Source organism: Python bivittatus, unplaced genomic scaffold, assembly GCF_059951505.1.
Source record: "Python bivittatus isolate LINGU-HERP-01145 unplaced genomic scaffold, Pbiv_v1 ctg000410_np1212, whole genome shotgun sequence".
NCBI classification, from domain to species: Eukaryota; Metazoa; Chordata; class Lepidosauria; order Squamata; family Pythonidae; genus Python; species Python bivittatus.
Genome location: NW_028277067.1, coordinates 13,391,529 through 13,412,610, shown reverse-complemented (window position 1 = coordinate 13,412,610; position 21,082 = coordinate 13,391,529). Strand labels below are relative to the sequence as shown.

At 39.5% G+C, this 21,082-nt stretch overlaps 1 protein-coding gene across 4 annotated transcripts in view; it reads left to right on the top strand.

Annotated features, from left to right (window-relative positions):
- The window catches only part of MPP3 (MAGUK p55 scaffold protein 3), a 104,131-nt gene that overhangs the window by 68,916 nt on the left and 14,133 nt on the right, over positions 1–21,082 (top strand). For all 4 annotated transcript variants that reach the window (XM_088143513.1, XM_088143510.1, XM_088143512.1 and 1 more), the window contains exons 11-14: positions 602–666; positions 8,098–8,136; positions 9,110–9,274; positions 11,153–11,233. In XM_088143513.1, coding sequence (XP_087999639.1) covers positions 602–666; positions 8,098–8,136; positions 9,110–9,274; positions 11,153–11,233 — 350 coding nt within the window. The remainder of the gene's footprint in view (positions 1–601; positions 667–8,097; positions 8,137–9,109; positions 9,275–11,152; positions 11,234–21,082) is intronic.

Sequence of the window (21,082 nt, the reverse complement as noted above, 5' to 3'; positions counted from 1 at the left end):
GGAGGTCAGAGTCAAATTATGTGTTACTTTTCTAAAAAACATGCTTGAACTGCCAAGCTTGTTGTGAATGGAGGGGGGAAGCAGCATGTGCTCCTCATTTGGATTGAGTCCTGTGTCTGTTTTCAACTTCCTTCTCTTTGCTTTTTGCTATTTGCTTGCAGCAAATAGCTGCTGCAGAGTAAATAACAGCCAGTATGTTTGGGGTCCAATGTAGTTAAGCTCCGGAACACAATTTGGATTGGGTGCTTCCTCCACAAAATAAGTACTTATTTTTTTAACGGGAGATGAAAGTAATAGCATGAATTATCTTAACTCATAATCTACTTTCTTTATTCTTAAGTTAGCATGATATGTGAATCTACCCGTTATGGCCTAGCATTGTGTGCAGACCAGACCACTATGGTTTGTTCAGTAATCCATGGTTTAAAAATCCTGACATAGCTTTATGGATGAACTAGGCCAATCTAATAATTGAGCTCTTAAGCCTATGGATTCCAACTTAGTCTGGATCCAAGCTATTTTTTTGTTTTGTTTGAAAGTTCTTAGTTTCTCCTTGCATCCTCCCCTATCTCTGAATTGTAACTCTTGTTTATCCATCTAGGCGCTTAATGTACAGAAGGACCATCGGTGCATTGCACAATTCCAGAAGTGTCACAAAGCCACTCTGTGAGTCACTACAAACCTTTTCCTTGTTTGTTCAAGGCACATTTGTTTCCCCATGTGTAAATTTATAAAGTTATCCCTTTGATGGATAGGTAACCTCAGCCCTCAAGGACCTTGCAACATTGCTGTGTCATATGGAGAGGCAATAAGCAGACCCAGAATTGAGAGATTGAGAGTAATGCACGCAAGACATCTCTGGGGGAAGAAAACAGTCAGTGTTTTAGGCTGATAGGCAGCCTAGTAGAGATAGTTACCTTTAGTGGAGCTAACGGATCATTGTTTAGTCATGCAATCCAGGATAGAGAGAGACAAATTGGAGACAAGAGGCTTTGAAATAGGCACTGTTAATTGTAAACTGTAGCTCCTCACCTCCTATGCAAAGCAAACTGGTCATAAGGCATTAAAAGTGATAAATAGGCCTACAGTTTTTCAGTTAGCTTTCCCAGCCAAGAGCCATACTGGCAGTTGTAGACTAAGACCTCTGGAGGTCTAACACTGTCTAGTATGTTAATCAGCTAGGTAAATTAAGCCTTTTCAAAGTCTAAAAAAATAATTGGGCAGCAGATTTTTAAATGTAATTCAATTATAATTAAACATTATATTCCTTTTAGCAGCATTGATCAGAGAATTAGGGCTGCCAGTTCTAGGATGCAAAATCAGGATAAGTGGTAGATGGCTGTAGCAACAGAGTTAGTTTTCTTGATCTCTTTTCAGCCATCTTGTGGTCCTCTGGATTTTTGCATCTCAGATTCAGTAGTCTGCAATTAAGCCTGTCAAATCTCTTTATCAATAGTTCTGGCAACACACAGTCACAATAAGGAATTCCAATTTGGGAAATACAGAATCCTGCACATTTTCTCCAGAAAATCCCATGATCTCTTGCTTCAGGAGAACACCAGCCCCTTTCCCATTGGTCAGGCTGGCAGCAGTGGGCATGGAAGGGAAAGCGGTTAAAAAGAGCATAAAGACAACCAGCAGATTCCAGTTCTGGTGCTGTCATGGTATGTGGGAATGACCTTGGGAGATGGGAGGAAGAGCTGCAGACTGGACAACCAGCACGTAAAAGGTATCTCAGCCCACAGTAGGAGAAGAGGCATGGGAAACATTTCAGAAGGGACCCTCCCTAGTTTTATGGAGAGTAAAGCGAGAGGAGGGGAGAAATACTTTCAGTCTTGCAAGATTCTGTTGATGCAACCTTACAGTAAAGATAGAGCTAAGATTCATTGTTTTGCCTCTTGTCTGGGCTACCTTGAAGGGCTAACAGGTGCATACAAACCAAACTTTGCTCACTCTGTCTGTCCCTGCTTGCATTTTCCTTGTCAGCAGTCTCTTTTCTCTGGACCCTTATCACGCAACACCCACTTTCCTGATCTGTGCTCAGCATCGTTCCCTCCTCCATCCCAGCCACAGCATGCAGAAGGCAAGCTGTCAGAGGGAGAGTTGGTTTGGGACAATTGCTACCCCCCTCACTTCTGCCCTGCAGTTGTTAGATCAATCCCACTGAAATGGCCCATGAGAGGAAGAACCTCTCCCCTTGCAAGGAAAACAAAACTTTTAATGAGGAAGACAAGCAAAAATAAAGAAGATGGCCATCCTCAATCACAAGGCCAAGAGGGGCAATAAAGATACCTAAGGGGGTGGGATGAGAGGACCACAGATAACTAGAACGTACAGAGAGGAGTAGCAGACCATGGAAAGAAGGGCAACAAATACCATACTCCTCCCCCACCATCTGTACCAGGCATGCAAACAGCTGTTGTTTATTTACATTTGGGTGCATGTGTGTGAATATTTTCAGAGCTTAAGTGTGAGAGACTCTGCTGAGAGGTTTTCCTCATTTGACTCACTGTTGCCTATAAGTGCTTGCAAGAGAATTGTCTGCAACCAATCTGATTGGGGGTGCGGTTTGGTTGTTCCTGCAGCCAATCGGGGTCGGGAAGGCATATTCAATGGCTGCCCGTGCCCTGGCAGAGTTCTGCAGTGGAAAGCCTGGCTTTAGAGCTGCTCTATCAATCCAACTCTTTTTCCTGGAGGATTCACCAGGCAGGAATGGGCAGCTATTCCATTTTTGACTGCATTATGGTGTTCTTATGAGATGAGTGCCCGGGGGTAGGCACTTTAGCCTGAACAGACCTGGAGTTTTAGGTAAGATCCACAACTGACTCCATTTATGTGCTTACCACACTGATCCTACCCTTATCACAGCTAAGTGTCTGATATTATAGAAAGCACCATGTACCATATAACCTAGGTACTGTGTAAGAGACAACATGCACGCGCGCACACACACACACATACACATAAATACATATTAAAATAAGACAGCCTGATACTATTAGTGACTACGTTAGTCTTCTGAAAAATATAAGTCCCTGAGCAAATAATATCATTCTTTTGTATTTTACTTTACATTTTACTGCAATTAGCCTGTTAATGCCATTTCGATGGAAAGGCAGAATACAAATCTAATAAACTAGCCAAGTGGCAAGGACAGATCTGTTACCACCCCAGGAAATTTGCCATGAAAATCCCAAGCAGTTCTATGTTGTGCTCTGCAGTTTTTTTTTTTTTTTTTTGCTGCCCTTTGAATTTGCCCTGATTTGAATGAAGAAGGGGCATACTCAAAGCATGGTGAAAGAATTGGATGGTGGAAGGACACCCTACCTTTGTAGGGATGTTTTCCTTTAAAACACCACACACATGCACTAGCTTTGTAAGGATCCCTCCTGCTCCCGTAATTGTGTGTATTTATAAGGATCATCAGAACATGCAGTGGTCTAGGGCCCATGTACTATGTATGGCCAATTGATCATTATAAAGAACAGGGGGAAAAAAGAAGGAAGGTAGCAATAACAAATTTTCTTGCACAGCTAGTGAGGGATTGAGGCACTGTTTTGAAGTTTAAAAAGTCCCTACAAAGATAGGATAGTCTTTATCTACTCAGGTTTTGCTCACTGAACTCTGAGTTTGTCTCTCATCCCTTCAAACTGGGGCAAAAGAGGGAGGGGAAAAAAACCTGCCTTTTTTTAAAAAGAAAATCAAAAACTCCTGGAAGTGCTAGAGACCTAATTTGTCTCTCAGTTAGGTCTCTGTGTTTACGCACAGCGTTGCCTGGCCTTTTAGCACAACTCAGAAGTCGTAAGCAGAAGGTAACATCTACTTACCGTTGTCCCTGTCTAAACAATAGGAGATGCTTACCTTACACCTAAGCAATCAGGGACTGAACAAAGAATCCCTTGGGATGTTTTTCTTGGCCTCCTTTTAACAATCTTGCCTCTGTCTTTTCATGCTAACCGCAGATGATCAGTCTTCTGAGAAAGGTAGGTTCTCCAGCTATTCTGGAGTGACAACAAGCAGTGTCAATTTCTGCCTCCTCAAATCATTCTGCAGTGAAACAAATCGAAATGCCCACACAGAAAGCCTAGATTCTTCAGCTGGAATAGATGGCGCAATTTGTGCATTTGTTTGTAATTTTCCATAATTGATTCTGCATCAGAGATGCTTTCTAAAAAATAATCTGAACATACTTTGACCAGACAGTGAGGCCCATATATGGAAAGGAAGTGGAATTTATTTCAGAATTTTGAGACAAGCCTAAGGATTTGAAATCTTTTTGCTGAAGAAAAATGAAAAGAACTGGGGGCAGCTTCATACTTTTTATTGCTTCGTAGATTGCTATATGCATTTCTTTAAGTCAATGGATGCTCATTTAGCAATAAACTTCACATAGTGGGGTTTACTAGGTAACATCATGATCCCATTTTACTCCTCCTTGCTGGGAAAAAATGTGAGTAAATAAGGCATGCTCACAAATCTAAATGTATTACTTCAGTGCGATTATGTTTAAATATTACCTTACTACAACATATGCAGAACATACAGTATGGATAACTTGCCTCCAGATTAAAGAGAAGGATGGATTGCTTGGTGCTCAGCCTAAGTGAGGATAGAGGAGAAGCAAGCTGAAGGGCAAGGCAGGAGAAGAGAAGGAACAAGTGGCTTGCAGAGAAAGTGAGCTGAGAACATGTTTGAGAAGAGGGAATATCCAGCACCCTCATGACTGGGTGTGTGTGGCAAATGCTGAAATCAGAATGGATTTTTGGAATATTGAGACTGGAGTGCTAAATGGTTGGTTGACTGGCTTCAAAATTCAATTTCCTTTGATTTTTCCATTCCAGCCCAGGACAGGGGTCATTTGCCTAATTTATTAGCAATCCTTGGATTAACGTTGGTTTATTCTGTCTGCAGTGCACAATCAGTCTTTTATAGCCCCATAACGGGAGAGAAAAATAAACTCTTCTCATATACCCTCAGGGCCTCTTGTGTCAATCTTGTTTAATTTTCCTTAGCTATTAATTTGCCCTGCATTTTACCATGTAATTTTTTTTGTACTAATCACATGGATTAAGCTCCTGTTGTTTCTTAAAAAGCTATTGTGCTGTTTCTAGGAGCTTTTGTTAACACAGCAGGTAATTTCCTGTTGAACCACAATGTGTTGCTATTTTTTGTCTCCTTTTTCCTTTTGATTTGGCCTTCCACCTTCCAGAAAAGTGCAGCTTGTTTGTGATAACTTGCTGAACTGGGGTCATGGGTTCCTTTTTTAACCTAATGATTGCCTCAAATAATAAAAGCTGTTCAGTTTATAAATAAAATCTTGTTAGCGGTATTAGTAATTCAGGAGTTAAAATTTAATTGCCTTGATTTAACTCTTGGGACAGTCCCTAGCATTGCTGTTGCTAAAAAATCAAATCCAGTTAGGGAAAGAAAACAAATCTTTCTTTGTAATAATAAACATTGTGCTTTTTATATTAGTTTAAGGAGGCCAAGATCATTTGCTGCTTATTTGGCCAAAATGATTAGCGGAGCTGTCCCCAACATGGCAGTTTCCAGATACTTATTTATGCAATTTATATAGCCACCCATCTCACAACAGTGACTCAAGGTGGTACATAGAAAGTTAAAAGCAGAAAACAGTAACATACCTTATAAAGTAAACATCTACAAGAGCAATATAATACATGCCAGGGGTATAAAAATCATCCCATTTCCAGTCAATGAAGACAAGAAGTAGACAAACCAACTGTCAGGTCTGGCTTAACCACCTGGCCTAAATGCCTGGGGGAACATCCAGGTCTTTAACCCCTTATGGAAGGCCAACAGGGTTGGGGCCATCCAGATTTGTGACCTAGCAGGACGTGATGAGAATTTAGTCTGACCCAGTTGGAAAGGCTGATTAAAAGGTTTATACAAAAACAACGCAGTTGGTAAGTTCTGTGTTGAACTCCTCAGTTGAGTATGGTGCTTATTTTATCATCTTGAAACAGCCACTGGTTGGTTACACATGTCATGCTTATCTAAGATGAGTTGAATGGTTTGTTGAATTGGTCAGAGCAGCTTGACTTATATATCATAACTGTAAACCATGATTGTACTGTACGCCAAAATTGCTGGCTTTATATACTGCATTATGCTAAAATCAAACACAGCACATTTTGTCTTATCCAATGTGAGAATTAAGCATACTCTTTTGGCCTAGCCTGTCTTACTTTTTATGAGGATAAATGGGGAGGAGAAACTACAGGTGTAACCATGAGGGATTTGAAAGGCAGGTGAGATAAAATGGAGCATATGTTGGGCTTCATGAAGGAGTAGAGCATGAGAGTCAACTGTGATTTGTATTTCAAGACTCATGTGAAACTTTGCCTTGCTGTCTGGGCTCTGTGGCCTTTCTGCCCCCTTTCCCCAAAGCAGAATGCTGGTTTGCTTATTAATAAGCCTTGTGTGATATTCTTCTTTAGAGTGAACCATCTGCTTCTTTTAGCCTCCGCTGTTTTGTCAACCTTTGGCAGACTGAGGTTTGCTGCATTTTATTGCAGAATAGTTAAAAGCAGCTGACAGACCTACTTTCTAGTTACTTCTTTCTTTTGAAACTTTATGAGAAAATCTGGCCCCTGGACCAGGTTTAGTAACCTCCAGGTACACTGAACTGAATTTGATGTGGTGGATCCAATGTTTTTTAGATTCTTCTATACAGAAATACTGCAAAGCTGTGTTTCTCAACCTTGGCAACTTTTAAGATGTGTGGACTTCAGCTCCCAGAATTCCCCAGCCAACATGGCTGGCTGGGGAATTCTGGGAGCTGAAGTCCACACATCTTAAAATTTGCCAAGGTTGAGAAATACTGCTGTAAAGGACTGAGTCCTCTGGAAGTCTAATCACACAGTCCTAAAACTGTTTAGAAGTCAGCCCCCCTCCTGAGTTCAGTGGGGCCAAAGATTCAAATTCTAAACTTATTTACCAGAGTGAATCATGCACACAAGGGCACCAGAGAATTATTCCCAGGTAGATCTTTTATGTGATGGCTGCAGCATTCTGGAGTACTCTCCTCCCTAGTTTCAGGAAGCACCCGCTATTATATCTTCCCCATTGAAGAGCTCTCTCTTCACCCAGGTTTTCACTCTGTTAACATTGGGTGAACGGTTTTGAGAGCTTCTTTCCCAGCCATACAGGGGTATCTGTTGGGGGAGGTCAAAAACTCAAGATGCCAGCTGTAACCACACATATGAAGCCCTGCCCCTTTTTATGAATGTTGTGTGTGTGACACTTGTGAAAAAGGGGTGGGACTTCAATCAAGATGCAGTTGTAGCTGCCATCTTGACTGTTTTGACCACCACCACCTCAACATTTCTGCAGCCATATCTCTATGCTAGAGTTTTAAAGGCTTTTAAAGATCTCTGGGGGTAACTTTCAAACATGTCCAAGGCTCATGCCAGGCTGCTTATTTGTTGCTTCTATGTCGTCACTGCTTGTTGTCTCCATATCTTGCAGTCTTGAACTGAGCCTTTGAATTACAGTTACTTAAAAAAGGCACCCCTCTATTTATGGCAGATCAGCTTCATGAGATATTTTCCTTACTTTGAAGCCCTAGAAAGCTACCTTACCCCAGTAATTTGTCTTTTTCAATATTGCTGGCAGCAATTAGATAATTTCAGCCTTTATTATGATATTGGTTTTAAAAAATTAAAATAACATGCAAAGCAACCAAAACTCAAGCACTGCTCTTCCTCAACCAACCAGCCTTTAAATGTATCAGACTATAACTCCCATCATTCCCTGTCAGAATGGCTTGGCATCTGAGACATTTGAAGACTGCCAGATTGGACTGGCGTAGACGGGCACCAGCCCACACTTCTCCAGAGCTTCCAACAGAATTGTTTGCCTGTGGGTTCTGGGGGCCGATCCATCCAGGAAATTCCTCTATGAAAGGCACACTTGTCTGCTTACCAAATTTGCCTAGCTTCTGCTCTTTATCTCCCACCGTTTTTCATGTTAGTGCTTTAAAGGTGTAAGATGACATTCTTGTTTCCAGAATGCATCACCTGCCACTTATAACATCTTTGTACCCACTTTCTTACTCTTTTTTCTATACAGAAGACTGTGACTGTGAAGGTTACTTCAATGGACAATACATAGGTGGGTACCTGCCTATTATTCCAGGTTCTCACCTAGAAACAGGATGGCATATACTTGAACCATTCTGCACAAGAAAAACAGTTCTGCAACCTATATAAATTATGCACCTTATGCGTTGGCATACAATTGCTTTTTTCTAATATATTTGCAATTGACAAAGATGCCTTATACCAGATCAGAATGTGGTGGATTAGAGACGGCTGGAGGAATCCTTCTGTAACTTTGTTCTCAAAATGTTCTTTACTGGTGGAGAATGATAGCCACCCACTTCTGTGGAGAAAGGAAAATGTCTACAAAATGAAAATGAGGGACGTGGTTGAAAAATGGGCTGAATTGGTCACCTATGTCCTGCTTAAAGAAAAAAGCAGGTTTGACTCCCTTTAGTGTGTTTTATATAACTTCATGGAAGAACGAGTAATGGAGTTAACTTCTTTCTCTGTAGTCCATTCCAGGTCTAGTTGTGGACAGATTGTTTATCCCTTCCTTCCCTCCCACCTCCCCCCCAGCTTTTTTGATGTTTTATTTTTGACATACATAATGTGTATGTCATAAGGAGAGCCAGTTTGGTGTAGTTGTTAAGGTGGTGGCCCAGAAAGCAGGAGAGTGTGAGTTCTAGTCCTGCCTTAGGCATGAAAGCTGGTTGGGTGACTTTGGGCCAGTCCCTCTCAGCCCATGACATTAGGCTTGGGCAACAAGCCAGTTGGCCAGTTCCTGTTGCAACCAAATGGATCAACATTTGGTTGATCTGAAAAAAAAGCAGACCCTGCACCTGCAGGAAAAGGAAGAAAAAAAATGTATATGTCATAATGGACATTTTTACTTTTTGAGACTTGACTGGCAACAATTTAACAAGGAGGGGGGAATACGATCTTCTGAAGTTTGAGAGGTACCAGGTTATTGGATAGCAGTTGATTAAACCTTTCATAGGCTTTGGGTCAGCACAGAGAAAAAAGTATTATTTTTGGCCTTCTAGCTGGCTTGCGCCGAAGTTTCCGACTGAGCCGGAAGGAGAAGCAGAATGGTCCAAATGAAGCCAAGCAAGCTGAACAGATCTCCATCCCAGAGCTTCTCACATATGAGGAAGTCACCAAATATCAGCAGCAGCCTGGTGAAAGGAAGAGGCTGGTGGTTTTAATTGGTGAGTTGCTCTATGCAAAAAGAGCACCATTCTGTTACTGGGAACTGATTGCTGACATAGATGATGGAGATCAAGCCCAGGATTTTTCAAACTTTGGTGAACTCAAAGATGCACCTCAAGGTTCTCATCTTCTTAGGAAGGTATGGGATGTTGTTGAGATTAGCAGTCTCTATCAAGGATTATGTGGAAAGAAAACTGGGTTTTGGATCCATCTTAATCAGAATCCAGGTAGTTTCCCATTAAGTACATTTGTTTTATTATATATAAAACTGATAACTCGGAGGTTCATGTTGTAATTAGCTCTGGGAAACTTGGGGTTAGTAATTTTCTCTTCACATTAATTCTCTATATTTATGAATGCATTTCAAATTATATGGGATTTGTGTAACAACCTTCTTCGAAGGTACATTGAGTAGTATATGGAGGTTCTAGATGGTATCCCATTGGAGGCTCCAGGTTTTAAGGATATAAAACTCATAGTGGATGAGAACCAAGGTCTCCTAGTCCGGCATCCCATTTCCTCAAAGGCCAGTCAGATGCCTCTGAGAAGCTCAGATCAGAACACGAGGGCAGCAGCCCCCTCCTCCTGTTCATTTGACACAGAGAGATTCTCCTTCCTATCCTGGAGGCTGCAAACAGCCATGGTTATTTGTAGCACCTGGTTGTTGATGATGCAGAGTACCATCACCTCCTTGAAGGAAAAGTGAGATACGGTCAATATTTTAAAAATAGTGTTTATATGTAAAATAAACATGCACCTGGAGTCTTACCCCTTTTCTTTCCTGCAATTTAGTGCTTTCCCATTGTGTTTTACTTCTTCCACTGAGCAGGATGCAAGCCTGCTTACCCATTTCCTTGTCCTGGAATGGGAAAGGAGGAGGTTAGGCTGGGCTCTCCAGGAGCACCCAATCCCTGCTGGATGCCTTCCCCTTCTGACTTGAATTCAGAAGGAAGGCCAGTTGCTTGACAGGTGAAATCTGAAAGGAAAGGCTGATAAGGTATGAAGCTTGAGCCAAACCTTAATTTAGTGCCCTTCAAACTAGTAGCAATGGCATGTATGGCTGTTTAAAAAGTACAGGTAGTCCTTACTTAACAACCATTCATTTAGTGACTGTTCAAAGTTACAACGGTGCTGAACAGAGGAACTTACAACCAGTCCTCACACTTAAACCATTGCAGCACCCCTGCAGTCATGTGATTGTGATCTGGGTGCTTGGGAACCAGCTTGCACTTATGATGGTTGCAGCGTCCCAGGGTCACATGATTGCTATTTGAGACCTTTTCAGCTGGCTTCCGGCAAGCAAAATCAATAAGGAACCATGTGATTTGCTTAACGACCATGTGATTTGCTTAACAACCAAAGTGATTCACTTAATAACTGCTGCAAAAAAGATCATAAAATTGGGTGTGATCACTTAACCACCCCCTTAACAACAAATTTTCCAGTCCCTATTGTGGTCATTAAGCAAAGACTACCTGTAAACTTGCAGTGGTCTGTGTGTGGGATCTGGATGGGGATCATTGCACAGGAGGAGATGGTGGAGTTAGGATTTTTAACCTTTTGTTCCATGCCTGCTGTTTGCACTGGAAAACTAGAAATTCCCACTGGAGTAATTAGAAGATTTGCACTCTAATCTGGAGAGGAATCATATCAGAGGCCTTGATCTTATTGGGGTACCTGCAGTTTATTATTATAAAGCTTTTAAGACCATTGCTAATAGTCCACATTGTATCTTGTTTGGTTTGCTTCTAAGAGCAGAACCAAGACAGGTAAAGCTGCCAATCAAATTCTGGCCTATATCTGTTTTTCCGTGGTTGGCTTCTTCTGCATATGCCTTGTGTTCTATTTACTCACCACTTCTTCCTCTGATCTCTCAGGTTCGTTGGGGTCCCGGTTAAATGAGCTCAAGCAGAAAGTAGTGGCAGAAAATCCACAAGAATATGGAGTTGCTGTGCCACGTAAGTAACTTTTTTTTTTGTTTTTTGCCAAAGATGTATCTAGTCTCCTCTCCCCGAACATGCAGTGTTGTTTATTTCTCAATTTATTTCTGTTATTTTATTAATATCAAACTGTCCAATGCAATGTTCTTTAGGTGGCTTCGAGTATGTTGTTGTTCAGTGGTTCAGTCACTATCAACTTTTCACATCCTAATGGACAGCAGTTTGCCAGAATTGTCTGTCAGTAAATAACTGCTTGAGTTCTTGTAAGCTCGTGCTTGTGATATCAGTAATAGCATCTAGCCATCTTGTGTTGTGTGCTGTGTGCTGATGACTTTTCTATTGCCTTCAATGTTTCCAGCCATCAGGGTCTTCTCCAAAGATTCTTGCTTCCTTCCATATTATGTGCCCACAGTGTTTAAGAGTTAGCTTTATTATCTAACACTGAATGTTCTTTTTGCTGTTCATGGTACTCAACAGTTTTCCCCAGCACCACAGTTCAAAGATATCAATTTTTCTTCATTCAGACTTTCTTAAAGTCCAGCTGTCATAGTGATATGCTATGACAGAGAGAGCAGTTGCTTTTTAGTTGGATAAATTTTCTTCTGTTGCTGATGTCTTTTGTTTTGCATTTTTCTCATCTATTTTTCACATATCAGAAACAGCCATTTCTCCTTCTTTTGCTGTTTACAGTGTGGAATATCTTTGTTTCACCTTTGATGATATCACAAATTTTGGTCCTTCAGTTCTTCAGGCACTCTGTTTATTTAATCTAATCTATTAAATCTGTTCTTTACCTGCACTGCTTACCCATATGCTGATATTGTACTGTATCTTGTTGGACTGATTATTTTGTTGCTTTCTAAATTGGAATTTGTAAGAAGTTCATGTTTTGAGCCTCAATCAGCACTAGGTCTTGTTTTTGTTGACTAAGCAGAACATCTCCCTTTGTACTTGCAAAGAATATGGTCAATGTGATTTTGATATTGTCTGTCCAGCAGTGTCCAGCAATATTAAATCTTTGAGCTTATTAGAAGAAGGTATTTGCTGCAAACAATAAATTATCTTGGCAGAACTCTATTAATCAATCATCTGCTTTGTTTCATATACCAAATCCATTTGTTCCCATGATTCCAAATGCTAGTTTACTTTAAGATTTTAACATTTTAAGCTCCTATGATGAATATGACATGTTTTGGTTTGTGTAGTGGGTCAACAGGGCACTCCAAGAGATGTTCAATATCAGCTTCCTCTAGATCTGGGTATGAGGCATAGACTTAGATCATTATAACATTGGAAATCCCACCCTGAACTTGAATTGAGATCATTCTGCCATTTTGGGGGGATGTATCTGAGCACTTACTTTAGCACTCTTGCTTACAATGATGGTTACTCCATTTGTTCTATGAGTTTCCTGTCCACAGAAGATCTGGCGATCCTCTTGTGTGAAGAGTCCCATTCTAATCCATTTCATTTACCTGATTCTCAGAAAGTCAATATTCCATCCTGACATTTCTGCTCTGATAATATCAAGTGTTCCTTGGTTCGTGGTTCTAATATTCCTCACATTACTGTGGTGTGTGTGTGTGTGCGCACATGTGCACATACTGCTGCATTGAATTTTGTTTTTGCCTGTGGACACAGCTGCAGCCACATCATAAACACCAATGTTACTTGTATTTGTTCTCTGCCCTTACCCAGTAGCTTATTAGATACTTTCCAGTTTGAAGAGTTCATTTACTAGGATTGTGCAAATGTTGCCCTGATTGTGAATATCTGTTTGATTTTTTTGGTACAAGACTAGAGTGGGTTGCCTTTTCCTTCTTCACTGACCCATGCTTAGTCTCATCCTTTGTGACCTGCCCATTTCTGGGTCACTCTTCTGAGAGTCTGCACCCCCCAAAATATACTCACAGTGCCACTGGGATGTGGAAGCTCCTTCACCAGATCCATGATTGTGGCTTATAAGACACCAGGATAAAATACAGCAAAAAGCAGATGACTTGACAAATAGTCAACACTTACTGTAAACCAACCTTCCACAAGATAGCCATGCTGGCTGGGAGTTATGGAATTGTGTGGGAGAAGCCCTGAGCTGAAAAGTGCATGCATAACTGAAAAGCTATAACATGGAATCGATACCACAGAAGAAGACTAGGGTTTTCTTTTGTCTGCTAATCCTTCCTCTTTTTTAAGACTGCCTCTGTTGGGCTACACTGGAGTGAGTAGGGCCAGATAATTCTTCCTGCCTCCTTTTTGTGGGCTTCAGAACAATCCCAGGATATCTGTGTAAATGTTTTAACCCAAGGGGGGTGTTAAGGGACCATTGGAGTGAATTTAAGGATTGAAATGCTTCTATGAGTCTTGTCATCTATTTTGCATCTTAAAATCCCTCCCCCCTCCCCATGGGCTAGACTGCAACCCACCGCTGCAAAGTATGGCTATTTTGAAAATTAACTTGAAGTTTAGCTGCTGATTGGGAGAGTTAGTTTCCCTGGTAAATGTCTATCATGTATGTATGTATGTATGTATGTATGTATGTATGTATGTATGTATCTATCTATCTATCTATCTATCTATCTATCTATCTATCATCTATCTGTCTATCTATCTATCTATCTATCTATCTATCATCTATCTATCTATCAATCAATCTATCTATCAATCTATCTATCTATCTATCTATCTTCCCTCCTTGGCTTCTCAGGCAACTAATATACATAAGACTACTGACTCCAGTAGGGTGGTAGAATGCAGCCATCCTGTTATTCTACCTTATTTAATCCTTGACTTATGTCTTCCCAAGGGCATCCAAATCAGCCGGCTTTTAAAAGAAGCAAGCAGAAAACTTGCAGAACACAAGCACAAATAGTTTGAAGCTTCTACTGTCATTCACACACAACTTGCTACACTCATTATCAGCACAAAGCTCTGCAAAAGTCTGCTGTATGTGGATGATGGTTGAATTGGCAGCCTGTCCATCCGGAACATGTGACAGAAATAATTATCCTAGCGTATCTTAAATAATTGCTGTGTGTGCCAGTATGTTGCATAACCTAATCCTGTAGTCACTTTTTCTGTCCATTTCTGATGCCTTGAGAGCAGCACAGATGGGCCTTTTCTCCAGTGGGATCATCATAAATGGAGACATTGCTTTCTATCTCAACGGGACCATGTGTGCCAGATGTGTGTTTTTACACGTGCAGCAGTTGGATGGAACAGAGGTGGGTGGTGGGTGGGGATTGCCTGCCCAGGGGATTCTGCTGGTTTGCTTGCTAGGGTTTGTAGCATATTCCCAAGAGCTGTATAAACTACGCATAGAAGTGGTATTTCAGCTGTCACGCATTTGGTTCACTGGAGTTAAAAAGGAAGTACAGCAGGCAGTCATCTAGCTATATCCTTCTAATAGTTAGATTTCTGTACATACAATGTCTAATATGAAACAGAGGAATTGCTCTTTTGGATCAGACTGAAGGTTGTCCTAAACTAGGTATTCCTTGTTTTAATTTTCACAGTAGCCAAATATGTCTCTAGGAAGGTCACAACATGAGGGCATGCTTTTGTTTCTAAAGCTTCTACTTTCTCTGGTTGGGAAACTGTCGGCAGGTTGTTTGTGTGTGTTTTAGAAGGCAGCAATTAAGATTAGAATTATGGCATGTGGGAAGGTCTTTTTATTTTTAAAACCACTTTCCAACATGCCATAATTCTAATCTTAATTGCTCACTTCCAGGCTGCAGTTCTGAATATTCTTTTGAAAGCTATCCAGGTATTTAATATGGATTGTGTTCACACATGAGGATAAGCCAAAATATTGTTTGTGTTTTTCCTTAGCCTGATGTGTGAACCTTTGTATTGTGGCTTAGCATTATATATGAATCAGGCAATGTTTTCTGAAATTCTTGGGTTGCCAGCTAATCTGATTTGCAGGATGGATACTGAAGCAGGAGGACCTTAAAGGAGATGTCAGGACTTAAACAAACAGCATCATGTTTATTTAAATTTGTTCCCATTAACTACCTACAGCACCAGGGGACCTTCCTCTGTCTGCCAGAGTTAGCCCGAGTGGTGAGGACAGTCTCTGGAATTTGACTTGCAAAGGGGTTGTTTTCACTAGGCAAGTTTTATAGCCCTGCAACCTCCCTTTCCCCTTCCACCCCCAGAGTTGCTCAGTTTAGGCCTCAGCAAAGGAAGGTTACATATTAATGAAGATTAAGCATCTACTAGGCACTGGGTGCTTGCTATGACAAAAGAGGGAAATAATGATCTGTTTGGGGTTAGAGCTGGAAGTTTGTTATCTTACAGCTTGCAAGAGCAAATAGGAGGAGCTAGCTTGTCTAAACAGCCTCTCTTCCAGGTGTTAATTGAAAAATGCAGGTCAGTCACAAAATAGGCAATTATGGTTCTTCACCAAATCATGGGCTAAAAATCCTGTCTTAGAGAAACAATACTGAAAGAAGAACAACTGCAGGAAGAAAAGAGTGCTTTATGAAAAAATATTGTAAGATAAATTAATCTCACAGCACAATGAATAGAAAGTGGATGTGGAAGTTGCTTGGAATAGAGTGAAAGAGAAAGTTACCTTACAGAGTGCCACAGAAGTGTGTGAAGTTAGGCTAGTGGAAAGTATGCATGGTGAAATGGTGAAGTGAAAGAGGCTGTGGATGAAGAAAAAGGATTTTAAAGGGCTTTTAAAATATGAGTTGGATGTCAGTATCTCCACTGTCTTATTATTTAAAGATAAATCACCTAACAGAAAAAAAAGAAAGAAAAAAGTCTGCAAAAATATATTGAGTAAATAGTTTCCAACTTCTTCTTTGTATTCCGACTGGTCTACAATATTTATAAACATCTAACATGTTCATATATTTCTAACTATATACTGTACGTTAGGGGGAGATGGGCGGAGATAAATCTAATAAATAAATATGTGTTGTCTATCTTGGCAATTATTGATGGAATTATATAACATATATAAAACGTTTTGCATCTTTTTTCTCTTAAATTATAACTTGTTGATTTGTTTCCATAGTTCTTCCCATTGTTGTATTGTGTTTGTTTCTTTGAGGTTTTGCACCTATTTTGCCATACAGTTTTTATTTGTTCTGTCTCTGAATCATATCCAAATAATAGTTTGTATACTGTATATACCCCAATAGATGGTCTCGGTTCTTCATGAGTATTTCAAATTCTGTCATTTTTCTGAGGTCAGTTTTTACTTTTCCAACAATTTGTAGGCACATCAATCACGGTATATTCCAGTCTTCACCAAATAATTCTTGTTGTGCCTTTAGTCTGTTCATGGAATCTGAATGGACCATTTCTGCATACATAATTGCACTTTTCTTACTATAGTTGTCTCCAGCATGAAAAAGCATTTGAGGAAGAAGCTAGCAGTGAAATTTCTGGATTTATGAATTTTCGCATGAAATTCTATTTTTTAAATCAAACTTTGTCATTTAATAAATCCCTTTAAAGTTTGTCTTGTGTCCCTGTACCATAAATATCTATGAAGCCCAATAGCTAGGCCTGCTCTTCCAATTTGGATGTTCTGCTATTTGGGATTTTATCCATTCTGTTAACCATGACAGACAACTTGCTCTGTAATATAATTTGAAATTTGGCAGAGCAAGACCCCCTCTGTCTTTTGAGTCTTGTAACATTTTAAATTTTAGGTTTTTTTCCCCATTCATATACAATTCTTAACATTTTTTGCCATTCTTGTAAAAAGTTTTTTTCTGGGATTGGAATTGGCACCATTTGAAACAAGTAGTTTGTCTTGAGTAATACGTTCATCTTAATAGTTGCAATTGTTTCTAACCAAGAAAGCTTTTCTCCTTTTCAAGATATCTTTTAATTTTCTTCTATAATTTTCCATTGTTTTGATATATTTCTTGATTGTTGCCTGTCAAATACAAACCCAGATATTTCACTAAATCTATTATCTGACAGCCAGATAATATCTGACAGCCAGGAAATCATCTTCTTGGGTTAAGAATCTCGTTCGTTGAACATTGATTTTATATCCAGAGAATTCACCAAAGCTTTGGATTATTTCCATCAGCTGTCTTACTGTATTCGGCCGTTGCGTAAAAGCTAATACTATGTCATCTGCATAACACTGAGTTTATATTCCTCTCTGTGGAATTTGAGGCCAGATATTTGTTTGCCACCTCAAAACGTTTCTGCCAGTTTTTCTAAGGCAATGATAAATAACAGGGGAGAAAATGGACACCTTTGCCTGCTATCTTTGTTGATTTGAAAATCTGCAGAAAGGGCTGCTTTGGCCGTGATCTTAGTGTTTGCCATTGATATATACTTTTTAACCATGCTTTAAACTCTTCGCCAGGATTTATTTTGTTCAGTAGTGCAAGTAAAAATGGTCACTGCAGGTTATCAAAAGCTTTTCTGCATCTTGCAAGATTAGTCTTGCCTTGTTTTTGTTAAAGAAAAAAAATCATATATTCTATTGTATTAATTACACACCTGCTGCTGTCCTTTACAGTATGTTCCCCTTCAGGATATAGCCTGATTGGTTGATATGGATTATATTGGAAATGCATTTCTTTAGTTGTTCAGCCAAGATTGTAAACATTTTATAGTCAACATTCAGCAGAGAAATTGGTCTGTAGTACCATGGTTTTTACTGGGTCATTCCCTTCTTTGTAGATCAAAGTTATATGTGCTTTTTCCATGTTTGTGGCATTGCCTTTGCCTCTTTAATTTCTTTCACTGGGTTTGTCAGGGGTTCCAGCCGTTCCTCAAGTTTTTTCTAATATTGAGTTGACATCTCATCTGGACCTGGTGTCTTCCCAAGTTTTTTTTTTTTTAAGTTGCCTCTTTTGTTTCATGGATATTTACAGATTTACTTAATATTTGTCTATGTTGGTCATTAAATTCTTTGAGGATAGCATTTTTAGTGTATTTGTTCATGGCCGCTTTATCAGTGTTGGCTATGGCATACAGTTCCTTAAAAAAGCTGCCAATTCTTCTATAATTTCCGATCTTGTATGTAACGTTTTGGTCCCTTTCTTTACAGCTAATATTGTCTGTGTTTCTTTCTTTGTTCTAATTTGATATGCTAAATTTTTCCCTGGTTTATTTGCATGTTCCAAGTTCTTTTATTTGACAGATCTTACCTTCTTTTGTGGTTCTTCCATTTCCAATAAACTTAATTGTTGTTTGACTTGTTGTTGTTTGGAATGTTTTCATAAATTGTCTTGTTGGGTTACTTCTATGCATTTGTTCTAATTCTCTTATTTTGGCTTCTAACTGTTCTTTCTACCTGCTATATTCTCTTTTTCATTTTGCCACTAGTTTAATAAAAAGGCCCCTCATGTATGTTTTACTCGCTTCCCATATAGTAGCGGCAAAGATTCCTGGTGTTCTATTTATTTTGAAGCATATTTTCAAATCCCTTTTTCATTTCTGTAGAACACTGTCATGAAGTAGCAGCAAATAGTTAAGTATTGAGCAGGAAATATGACAAGGATGTATGATGTCTCCTTGTATATTCTGGATGAGACATGCTTGTGGTGATGTAAGAGTGTTGTTGTTGAGGATGTGACTGTATGTGTACCTTTGCATGCAGATGTTGTTGGCTGAGAATCTGAACAATTTCCACCAAATGTAAGATAGATTTCATGTGGCATAAATGGTGAAAAGGTAGAGCAAGTAGATGAATTTGTGTACCTTGGTACTATATTTACTAAGGATGGGCAAATGGATTTAAAGACATTTAACGTTTGCAAATGCTGATAGAAGGGTAGTGGGTAATATATAATCTGTTGTGAGGAATTAATATTTATCAAAATAAACTAAAATAGTTGACTCTAATTTGCTTCTACCCGCTTTATTATATGGAATTGAGAGATGGGTATGTCAAGAGAAATATGAAATAGAATGCAGGGTAAATGGAGTACTTAAGAGTGTAAGGTAAAGGAAGAAGAGATGATGTCAAGGATGAATGGGTGCTGAATGAATGTGGACTGAATATAAAAGTAAGTAACCAGTATGAAAGGAGTATACTGAAGTGGTTTGGTCTTATTTGAGAGACTGAATAAGGATAAGATTGCAAAACAAATATATGACAGAAAAGTGAATGGGTTGAGAGGAAGGGGAAGATAGAGGAAATCATGGTTAGATGTAGTTGATGAACTCCACAAAAAGAAAGAGTTGAAACATTTAAACATAAAGGCAATATATAAAGTAGTTTGTGGAAGCGATGAAAGCAAGGTTGCCAAAATAGAAAAGTATGACATGGTTTGGTGAATGATGTTGGCATAAACTAGTTTTAGCTGTGTTTCCTTTTCTTTCTCTTATCTCATGCCTTTAATTCCTTATTCACTTTCTGCTCTGTATAAATGCTTTCTATGAAAGAAAAGAGCAGGATGGATATATATATATGTATGTATGTTGAATGCAACCACTGAATTCACATGAGATTAATTTTGCTTAGTGCAAGGGTTCTCAAACTTTGCAGCACCATGACCCCGAAGATGATAAAGAGTATATTTTATTTATTTTGTATTTATATATTAAATTTCTCACCTCCCCATCTCCCCCCAATGGGGGAACTCTGGGCGACTCACACTGAACATTAAAAACATAAATACATATAAATACATAAAACATTAGTTTAAAAAATATATTTGACCCCCTCTGAATAAAACGAATTAATGAATAAGTAAAAATGCTGTGATTTGGCAAATGGTCTTGATAGAAGGCTAGACCCTGGATTTAACCATCTCTTGTACATCTCTGTGAGCTTTGCTCCCCACTGTGCTAGGGAAGCCCTCTGTGGAATTGCCAGCAAAGCAGGATTGAATTTTGACAGCATCCAACTTTGCTTGCTTAAGCCTGATTAGCCTTACAACAATTTTTGCAACCGCCTCCTCCCCAAATTGCTTGCAGCTCCCAGGGAACACAACTCACTGACTGGGAACTCCTGGCTTAATGTGCAGTGGGAACACAGCCCTTCTGCCTTATAAACCATGGTTTATGGGTTAGTGTGTTATGTAAGCACAGTGAATTGTGAAATATTCAGTAAAGCATTGTTCGATAAGCTGTGGTTTAGAGAGATGTCTACAGGCATTGTGTCTAGTGTGATCTGCAGAAATGTTTGGGTAGGAAACAAGAGCTTCTTTTCCCTTCTTTCTCTTTTTGGTTTCCTCCTCTTGGCTTTAGAAGAGAGCTCCATCTCATCCTTGTTTCTTCTTTGTGTGCATCTGTTCTTTTGAAAACTTTCTTTATTTTACATTAGAATGTTCTGCTTTTAGAAAGTGCTGGCAAAAAAGAAAAGAAAAAGGACTTTTAAAAAAATGAACCATTTCATAATGTGTGGGTTGGAAATGGGTTGTTTTTTGTCCTAAATGCATTAAGAAATGAAATAAACTGTTTTACAGCAGTGGACCGAGTATAAGGGTGTGGGATGGGGACAGTATGAAGTCTGCGTTGAAATTTTAAAATTGCCCAAATGAAATAAGAGCAAGGGTGCTAGAAAAAAACTGAAGGCATTGAATAATTGAAATGCTAGTCAGGCAAGCGGGTTGTCCACCGAAAGGGAAAACCTGCTTTCAGGAACTAATTAGGAGATTATATAAATGCTAACAGTCAGGCCAGATGTAGAATGTCACTTCTAGCGTTAATAAAAAGCACAGAGGGAAATCCACACGGAGATGCTGAAAGCAGGACTTTTGTAGCACATAGCCTTAGACAAAGGAGCACAACATGTGTGCACATGGGTAGGATGAAGGAGATCTGTGTGCATGTGTTCTGTCTTCTCGGTGCTGTGAAAATCAAACACTTTGATAAGATTGGAAATCTGTGGCCACATAAAGGCTAAATTCTATCATACTGATGGTCTTTTTGGAT